The 10,253-nt window shown below is 41.4% G+C and overlaps 1 protein-coding gene across 2 annotated transcripts; it reads left to right on the top strand.

Moving 5' to 3' along the window:
- Nucleotides 1–92: 92 nt before the first annotated feature.
- Nucleotides 93–10,112, top strand: slc2a12 (solute carrier family 2 member 12). Of its 2 annotated transcripts, none has more exons than XM_046060440.1 (6): nt 93–185; nt 3,035–3,152; nt 5,548–6,816; nt 7,329–7,451; nt 8,039–8,171; nt 8,267–10,112. In XM_046060440.1, exons 2-6 carry the CDS (start codon nt 3,059–3,061, stop codon nt 8,355–8,357), a joined length of 1,710 nt encoding a protein of 569 aa, XP_045916396.1. In that variant the 5' UTR covers nt 93–185; nt 3,035–3,058; the 3' UTR covers nt 8,358–10,112. The 2 variants fall into 2 exon arrangements, with proteins under 2 accessions (XP_045916396.1, XP_045916397.1); XM_046060441.1 differs by lacking the exon at nt 93–185 and adding an exon at nt 1,117–1,249.
- Nucleotides 10,113–10,253: the final 141 nt, after the last annotated feature.

Below are 10,253 nucleotides of genomic sequence, written 5' to 3' on the forward strand. Positions count from 1 at the left end.
TGCTTAATATAATGTTAACAGTATAATTTTGAATACAGGACTCTTGTAATGGTAATGGAGTATTTTTACACTATGCTGCTGTCTTCCTACTCATATAGGATCTGGATACTTCAACCACTTCAAATCAAAACAAACATTAATTTGTTTTCATATGCAGGAACCAACATTAAGTATTTTTCTACTGGGTGAGTAAAACCGTCTCTCGTTCATCCTAAAAGTGACTTTTCAGGTAACTTAGTTGGTCAGAGTAGACCTTCAATCAAATGACTGTCTTGAATTAAAAGTTAAACAGTTTGTTTGACTCGGCTATGTGCTGAGTTATGCTATCGGGTTTTTGATTGTTAAAACAGCATTCCAATATGGTATATAAGCCCCAGGACTAAACCTAGATAAGACACCTGTGACTATCCAAAGGTACCCCGCCAAATGATAATATAATAATCTAATAATCACATGATTATTTGCTGACATTGTAAGAGCCAATCTGTCTAGACGACCCATAGTTATATCTTGGTTACGGAGTTATTACATAAGACACGTGTACGCAGCGCGCCCACACATACACACGCAGACATTAACACTGAGGTTCAAATGACAGTGGTTAAAACAGGTCAAACTTTGGATCCCATAATAATCCAACACTGGAAAAGTAGGCCAAGCACATACAGAGCCTAACCGACACACGAAGCCACATTCGGTCATGTGTGAAGCAGCAGGGCAGGTGTGACAGCTCAGTCCTGCTGCAATCGTAGAGACGGGACACTGGAACTGAGCGAAACAACAGGTGGCCTCCCCGTTTGTTTTCATATGCAATATGAGATAAATTATTGATACAGGTGTGTTCTATTTCTGGTACCTTTATAGTGATGATCACAACTGAGAATCACAATAACCTGTAATTGCAGCTGGAATATAATTTTTTTAAAACAGCACAGAGAAATAAAAGCTCATTAGTGACTCTTTAGACCTTACCAGACACATTAGCGCAAAGGAACACACAACACCACCTGACAGACACTTTTGGACCAATAGGATGACATTGAGCGTTCTCAGGCAGAATCCACGTTTCCTATTGGTGGTCTGGGCGGACATGGGCGGGGCTAAACAAGTGCGTTACCAAAACAAGCTGCGTGCGCGCGCCGACACAGCGAAAGAAGAGTTGGGAGCAAAGGAAAAGTCTGCAGGAGAAAACGAATGGGTCAGGCCACACCAATTTAAGCAAACACCGGAGACACAGCTGGGGCGTCAGGTAGGGAAGTGTCACTGGATATAGCTTTTATTACAAGTTAAATACTTGTTTACTGAGCCTTTTCATGTAGCGAAACACGCATACTTTGCACTCACTCAGTGGACGAGCCCGTACTTGAAGTCATTGTTTTTTAAAAAAGCAACTAACTTTGGCTTTTGCTGTTTAGACGTTGTGTTTTCCTTGGTGGTCTATGGTTTCTGGCTTCCACGAAATGACCATGCCACGTTTTAGCTCAAGTTGAGGACTTTGATGGGACAGAAAAACAGAAAACACACATAGAAAAGGAAGGCGTCTCATTCAGTTGTCTCAGTTATTACACACTTATTAATTATGACAACCATAAGATGTTATGGCAAGGGCACTTATTGGGACGACTGGGGAACAGTCTCCCAAAACCACTTATGTCCAGGACAGGCAACAAAATAAAAAATCTGTAAAGTGAGGTTAAAGGTCAAAGCTCCACAAACACTACACACTACATTACATTACATTACAGTCTTAGCAAGTAATTCAATCAACATCTCACAGAAACAGCTGAAGCTGTCCATTGTGAGCTTCATAGAGATGGTATTTATGACAGGGATTTCTTTGGAAGCCACTGCCATTGTATCCAGGGGAACTGGTCTGATGATGGTTAAAATGTCCATCTTTATCCCAGCACCAGGATTGGTTTAATCTGTATTTTGGAGACAGCGAAAGATGGCTTACTTGTTGGGTATGGTGGTTAGTCTAAGTTTAGGGTATAAAGTATTTAGTATGCTTAAAAAGGCATTTTAATGGAACAAATGGGACTGATTTTCTGAATCAAATGTGAGCAGCACACTGTTCCCTCATTGATGTTCCTATATTCAGAGCCAAAGGACATGCATTTGCACAAGAATGAATTGAAACTTCTTCCACGGGGGAGGGCTCGTATCAAACCTCAGTCCTTTTCATCACTGCCAACTATGGAAGGTTGTCATATACCGAGAGGGGGCATTAAATGTCTGCACAGATTTGTAATCTTGTTTACTTGTTTTGATCAGATAGTTCTTGATTGAAACCCATGTTTTTCTGACTTTAGACTATTTTTAAGGCGAAGTTATTGTATAGGCCAATACAATCATCAGCCAATACCTGCACTCATGAGGTTGAGATATTATCCTAACTTGTAGATCTCTTACTGTATTGATTCTTTATTGATGCTTGTATATTGTTCCTCAAATGGATAAAAGTATCTGCCAAATGAGTAAATGTAAGTTAAAAAATTACAGCACGTTAATCTAAAACCATTACTAGCTAGCGTTAAATATATATTGGTATACAGTACCCGCAACCCGATCCCGGATAAGCGGATGAAGATGGATGGATGGATGGATGGTATACTGTAGAGAATAATGCAGTTGAATGATGTCACTTCTGACAAACTGAACCCCACTCTCCCTAAAAACAGCAGTCATGTTCTGAAATCTACAGCAAAACTCAATGTATTTTTCTATTTTATTAATTAATTTATATTCCATCTAAATCAACATGTTACTCGCTAAGATAAGCATGTATATTAGATTGTGCTGTGCACGGAGTAATGAAATTTTACATTATATTTCTTTGATATTGGCATTATATATTGGCAGTCGGCCGCCCTGCTCGCTAAATACCAGCATCAACCTCGGCCATTGAAAAACCCATATCAGTCGACTACTAATAACATTTGGCTTCTTTTGTGAAAATAAAAAAAGGGTTTGTATTTCTCAATGTAAGTCATGTTGCAGTTTGAATGTGTTGGTTTGTATCTCTTTTGCCTAGGCCTACTGTTAGAGGCGTTTGACGATGGACCCCAACAGTGAGACCAAGAAGATGACCATCTACCTCCCCTGTAACCCCTCCTCTGAGACCCAGAAGCTGGCCCCACCCAGAGGCCCAGGTACACACAGATACCAGTCGTATTTTAAATAGATAAAATAACATTTTAAAGACAGGTCTAAGCCACAGGCATGTTAATTGTGATGTTTATTGAAGGTGTGCTTGCTGAATTCAGATTAAATGTGCTCCGCCCTACAGCTTGCTTTATGTGGCTTTCACCACTGAGCCTCCATAAACACTTGAGGCTAAGACTTGATTATTCTGAAAAATCAATATTTTTAACCTGGAGCTAGTTCCAAGAAGCAGTTTAAATGAGTTATCTAGATAACCTTATGGGTAACAGACCCCCTGCAAATCTGGAACTTGGACTGATATAAAGGTCCTGCTTCCAGAGTGGTCCATACATGCATTTCCAAGAACATGACCACCTACCTCCTGTAGGTCATTCAGCAAATGTAATTTGCATCGTGTTGAACTTCTTTGGCCTCTTCTTCAAACGCTGATTAATGATGAATCCAAGAGTTGTTTGTCACTCTGACCTTGGCTAAATACCAAAAATGTGACACTCATCACAAACCTAACTGCATGTGAATCTTAACAAACATCCAGTTCATTTATCAAGTTAACTTTCTTCTTTATCTTTGCTATGATTTGAAGAGCTGGCTTCATTGGACACATATTTAATCTGTTGCCTTGCATTAAATATTTACTGAGCCAAAATTGTTTCTGTATGTTTGTGGACATTTTAAAAAAATAAAACATTTTTACTTGCTAACAATTGTGAACAGGATTTTAACTCTTTGGGTCAATACAAGAGCAGCATATAAGAGCAGCATATATCAGTAATGTAGGGCTGTCCCCGACTAAGGATTTACATAGTTGAATCATGTGCTGTGTTTGTGTGCGGCAATTGGGGCGGAGGGAACACACGGTAGCTCCGCTTTAATCGTGACAAGCTGCAGAGCTGTAGTCTCTGTTCATTAGTCACTGTAACTTACACTGTACATTTCCAGCTAAACCGAGTCTTATTGTTGACCCTTTTCTCTCTGCTCACCTATCATTCACCGGTCTTGTGAAGAGTTTTGCATGCATGCCGTGCAGCCGACAGCTGCATGCACATCGTGGTTTCTCACGGGTCTATTTCTAGTCCTATTTAAAACGATGTAATATTCTTTGTGTGGTTCATCAATGGTGATAAATGATCCGAACGTCCTGCGAGGTGCGGACAACTCTGCACAACAACGGTGAAGTTAAGGCTCCGTCTCCACAGCAAGTTCCTCTTCTGCCACTACACACTCACACACACACACACACAGCTACGCCTACTCATGCGCACTGATGGCCCCTGCCTTGAGGGTTAGGGTTACAATTCTGGATTTATTCACGCACTTTAAAAACATTTATTAAAAGCTTTTTTTCTTTTCAAATTTTTTCAAATTTACAGCATTAAATGTTGAAATGTATATTGTAATAGGCTGTATATTAACTTATTGGGAGAAAACTGGTAGTTTTATATAAAATCAGACGTTGAGCACCCCCATATTGCCAAAATGACATGATCCTTGTTTCGATGCGAAGCCCATCGAAGCATCGAATTTTCGACTATTCGGGGTCAGCCCTACAGTAATGATTAAGTTTTTGCATTTGTCCTTTGTGGAATGGCCATTTCCCCATGTACTAGTGTCTGCTTTTTACTCCAAAACCAGTGCCCCACACCCAAACACAGAATGAAGTTGATTTTCTATCTCATCCATCCAATGTTATTCTTGTTTGTACAACACCTCTTTTGATAGGAGATTTAAATCAGACTCATTTTTACTGTAACTCATTTCACTGACTGAAGGTTTGTTACTTGAGTTTCTTTGCTATGACACGGAATGGATGCAATGTTATATTTTGTATCCTTTTCATTGACAACCTACTGCTGTCTGACAATCCTGATTTTGGTGAGATTGTCGTGTTCTTAACCTGATTACAGCAACTGCACATGAGACCATCTGCATATATTGGGACTAACCGATATAAAGATTACATGTTTGAAAACACTGAAAAATGAGGACGACAAATGGCTCAATAGGAGAGAAATATACTGGCTGTAACGATGCACAAGCCATGTGTTTGGATGAGAAAACATTAGATTTAACTCACATGACAATATGTAATACTTTGATTTACAAAAAACAAAGTCTACTTTTTTCTTACTTCTTAGGCTGTGGTGTGTCAAGTAGAAATACATTATCTGTCTTTGGTCCAATACCTGAACCTTACAATCTTTAACTGCGTGACCAGCATAAGCCTGAGTATAGACGGGTGCAAAGTCTCCAAATACTGTGTCAGGAATGGGACTTTGTGAAATCACGTTGCCTGGGGCAGAGAACAATGGGACCAGGACTTTTTTGTGCAGCTGTTTTCTTATAGTATATTCTCTGACTCTCTTTCTGTTTCCCTCTCTCCAGGCTGCAGCTGGCTGGTGGTGGTAGCGGCTGTAGCGGCCTCGCTGAGCGGCCTTATGCTGGGCTACGAAATGGGCCTGACCTCTGGAGTCCTGCTGCAGCTGCGGGACCTCCTGTCCCTCTCCTGCAGGGAACAGGAACTGCTGGTCAGCTCCCACCTGCTCGGCGCTCTCCTGATGTGCCTGGCCGGAGGTCCCATTCTGGATCGCTACGGCCGCCGCTGCTCTTTGCTCCTTAGTGCTGGCCTGGTGGTCGGAGGGAGTGTCGTGCTCATCGCCGTCACCTCACTTGTTGCACTCACACTGGGCCGGGTCATAGTTGGCATGGGAACGGCGCTGTCAGGGACAGGAGCGTGTCTGTACATTGCGGAGATCTCACCGAGGGAGAGGAGGGGTCTGCTGGTGACGCTGTACGAGCTGATGTTGGTTGTGGGTGTAATGCTGGGATTCAGCTGCAGTTATGCCTTTGCTACTCTGCCCCACGGCTGGGCGTATACATTTGGACTAGTAATCCCCCCTGCGCTGCTGCAGATCAGTGTACTCTTGTTTCTCCCACCCAGCCCACGCTTCCTTGTTGCCAGGGGTAAAGTGGAACAGGCCAGGATAGTGCTGACCAAAATGAGAGGTGGGATTCAGGAGCACGTGGAATTGGAGCTCAGAGACATCCAGACAGGACTTAAAGAGGAATCAGAGCATAGTTTCTGGGAGTTGTTCAGTGCCAAGGCCAACTTACGGTCACGGCTGCTAACAGGCGTTGCCCTAGTCTTCCTTCAGCAGGTTACCGGTCAGCCCAACATCCTCTCCTATGCTTCACCACTTCTCCGCAGTGTAGGCTTCAACAGTGACTCCGCAGCAACCTTGGCCTCCACGGGGTTCGGAGTAGTCAAAGTAATTGGCACCATTCCGGCCGTGTTGCTGGTCGACCGCGTGGGACCCAAGAGCTTTTTGTGTGTGGGCGCCGTCGCAATGGGAATGTCGTTAGCAGCACTTGGTATACTGACACTGCAAAGCCACACTCACCTCACCAGCCTGTGTAGAAGCCAGACTATAATAAACCACACAGATACGCCGTGGGATGTAAACACAACCATCACAGACTTGGACAGTGACATTTTTACTACTCACCTCCCCAGCCGATGGAACAGTGAGGAGGATGGGAAAGAGGAGCAGGGAGGAGGAGAGACTAATGTAGAAGTGTCTTCCTCACTGAAGTTGGCATCACTGATCAGCTTGCTGGTGTATGTGGCAGCCTTCTCCATTAGCCTCGGACCAAGTAAGCACCCACTCACTCCCTTTACACACTCACACACATCCACACACACACAAATGAAAATGAACAAGTAACTGGTCACCTACACTGTATTTTATCTTCAGGACACCCTCAGGCCATTTATCTCTAAATGACAGATTGCATATGTGCATTTCAGTGTGCCCACATTTGACTTTCATACTTTGGCATTTTGCCCAAATACACCAGGCCAATTCTGCTCTGTCTGCAATATAAAACAGCCGCTATGATCCATATGCACTCACGGGCTGCAGCTTGTAAGTACGAAGTACAACAATGGTTATCACACAATAACTAGGCTTAGGTAAGGTTTGGTTGAAGCGCCCCAGATAAAGCAGCGTGGCTTTAAAGCTTTAAACATGGCTTTTAACTCCCCACACAAAATTGTCAAATATCAAAATTGTAAACAGCTATTCTACATCATGTAATTTGTATTCATGCCTCATTAACCATGCCCCCTTTTTGTCGCGGTAATTGTGTCCTTCTTTCCTTTCCAGTGGTGTACGTGGTTCTCAGTGAGATCTTTCCAATGGGAGTCAGAGGCAGGGCCGTGTCCGTGGTGTCAGCTGTAAACTGGGCCACAAACCTGCTTATCTCAGTAACCTTCCTCACATTTACAGGTGCGTATGTGGTTATAATTGATTAAACTGTAGGTTCAAGCTAGTTGTGGTAGAGCTATGATTTTACAGAAGCAGCCTTAAAACTTTGTTATTTATTTCTGTTCTGCAAACAGTAATTACAAGTAGACACACATTTTAACTGTGGCACAGCTTTACACACTTCACATTGTATTTTTACCTTTTGTCCAGGACAGGCAAGGATGAATGTGTGTAAAGTTTGTAACAGTATTTCACTAAACACATTTAACTTCCTGAAAGAGGTGACTTGTGTCTCACCTTCTACTATTGGTTAGTTAGACTGGCCACCCGTCATGGGGTTATAATACTGTAGGATTTAGCAAAACAAAAACATTGCGCCGAAATCAGTTCAGTCACTATTCAAATTTGCAATCTTTGAAATGCACCATTCTTTAGGGTTTAGCAGCAACTGAAAGTCATAGACATACCTTGTTTGACATTACCTGTCTGTCGAGTACGTCTAAACGTCATCACAACTGTAGCAGAGCAAGGTTAAAGCAAGCAAAACAACAAACAAGTGTGCTGACTAAGGTTTGAGGATAAGTATTTTTTAACTGTTGTTTTTCTAGAAAAGATTGGTGTTCCCAACGTGATGTTCCTCTACTCTGCCATGAGCTTTGTTCTCTTGGTGTTTGTCATCCTCTGTATCCCTGAGACCAAAGGTCGCACGCTAGAGGAGATATCTAAAGAACTGGCGAAGAAGTGAGTTTTACACACAAATCAATGTCCTCAGTTTAACTAGTAAGCTAGTTTCTGAATTTCTCTGTCTTCCGTCTGTGCTTTCTCTGCTTTGCCAGGAAGCCTTTTGAGGTGAGGCTCTATAGACAGGTTCAGCCTCAGGAGAGCCTGATCAGCAGCATGTCCGCAGAGAGTCCAGCAAACGTCTGACCCTTTTAACAGACCACAACTGTACACCTCAGCTGAAGGAGCAGGAACGAGCACAATAAATTAGCAATTAAGAATTTTGGGTACAACTTCTACATCTCACCCACATGTGTACATCCCTGCAGATCCAGCTGATTCCTATAATACTGTCTCTGTCATATAGTTGGTTTTAGCTATACACTGTATGTGAAGGATGAAAACAACAGGAAAGGTCAAGTATTAAAAAATGGAGAGGTATTTGTGATTTTGCCCAAATTGGGATAGTTCAGGGTTTGCTCTTGCTGGTTAAAGGGAAGTAAAGAAAGGTCAACAATGGGGATTGAAAATGTGATTATATAAAAAATATATATTTATTTAATTCCTTGCTTCTTTACCCCTTCTATATTTAAGAATACAACTAAAGCAGAAAGGAACATGTTCTCTTAACTCCAGTATAAAATTGACTCCCCACCAGCCAGTAAAACCAATGACGCCCCTTGAATGACCACTACATTCTTTTCCATTTTGACCTGACATTGTGATGAACATTTACAAAAAATTCTGTCTTGGGTGATCACGGGGAAATCAACGATGAACTAGAAAACAGAAAAATCCACCTAATCACTTCAAATGTTTCATTGTTTAATGTAAACACTAATACGGCTCAAACCAGACGCACCAGTCATACCAGTTTTGGCACACTATAATCGACATGGTGACAAAAACTATGGACGGTCACAGTTGTCTCCTCCTTTGCATTTTATGGGAACAAGCCAACAAGAAAATGATACTGAATCAACATTCAGCTGCAGTGTGCTTGATTGCTGAATCCTCAAAAACAAGCAATGAAGCAAAAAAGCTCAACTCGAGGTCTACTGGTAATGTTGGGTAGATAATATAACAAATAGTAATGTTGTAGTGTAAGAAGAAGTATGAAAAGTGATGTTTGTTTTTTTTTTTTACTTATGTCAGTAATGCCAAAATTATACTTAGTTGATTAATAAGTGGGATGTTTTACTGCAAGAAAGAATGGGTTATGTGGACCTGTTCACAATTAAAATTGCGCATTAATTTCTAAATCTGTACTTAAATACATATCCTTATCTTTTTTGTCAAGTTAGAAAATTTAGAAATAAATTTGAAAAAGTCGCACTAAAAGTCTTGAGAACCATTTTATGGGCTATTCCATAGAAACTGCTCCACTCCACCTGTAATCAAGACCTGCACATACGAAAATGAAGGACACAATGAAAATGAGAGTGAGACACACATTAAACAGTAGTCCTGTGGTGGCCTTGTTTACCATTAACCTTTATTTTTATACAAAATACAAAATTCTGAACAAGCGTCACAAATCTTCAGTTGACACTGATTCAAAAAATCCAACAACTTGAGACAACGCGCCTACGTTTTCGCCAAAATTTTTTCATCAGATGCCTTTATTATATACATACGTATACCACATTGCCTCTCACTAGGTTTTCAGTTCACACTTAAAAACTTTACCTCTCACCATTGTTTTTTGTTATTTAAGAGAACGGTATTCTATGTTTGTTATTCGGACAATTCAGGTACTGGCTACTGTTGTAAGCATGGCCTCTCTGAACACTGTTCATGGTCTTGTGTTGCTTCAAAATCTCACATGGATGTATTGCCAAACCTCTTGCTGGCTGACAGTACTAAGCTGACTGCCAGACAACGTTGCACTGCTGTAACTTAGTGGCTGCTTTTGTAATTATTTAGTTATTTACTTACAATTACAATCTACTTTCTCCATGAGTTTCTGTCACTTTGTCCTGTGTCTTTACAGCAAGTTCCAAGGCCAGTTCTCGTCAGTGTTTTAATAACTTTTAATTCTTTTGCCCACTTAAAATGTCTCGCCTTTCCTCAGTACCACTATAGCCTGGGACTAACCAGAAG

The sequence above is a fragment of the Micropterus dolomieu genome, linkage group LG10 (genome assembly GCF_021292245.1).
Source record: "Micropterus dolomieu isolate WLL.071019.BEF.003 ecotype Adirondacks linkage group LG10, ASM2129224v1, whole genome shotgun sequence".
NCBI classification, from domain to species: Eukaryota; Metazoa; Chordata; class Actinopteri; order Centrarchiformes; family Centrarchidae; genus Micropterus; species Micropterus dolomieu.

Bases quoted from the DNA above. Each gene is read 5' to 3' on its own strand.
- slc2a12 (XM_046060440.1), top strand. From the start codon at position 3,059: ATGGACCCCAACAGTGAGACCAAGAAGATGACCATCTACCTCCCCTGT. The intron at 6,817-7,328 runs GTAAGCACCCAC...TTTCCTTTCCAG, and splicing joins CTCCATTAGCCTCGGACCAA to TGGTGTACGTGGTTCTCAGT. The intron at 8,172-8,266 runs GTGAGTTTTACA...CTGCTTTGCCAG, and splicing joins TCTAAAGAACTGGCGAAGAA to GAAGCCTTTTGAGGTGAGGC.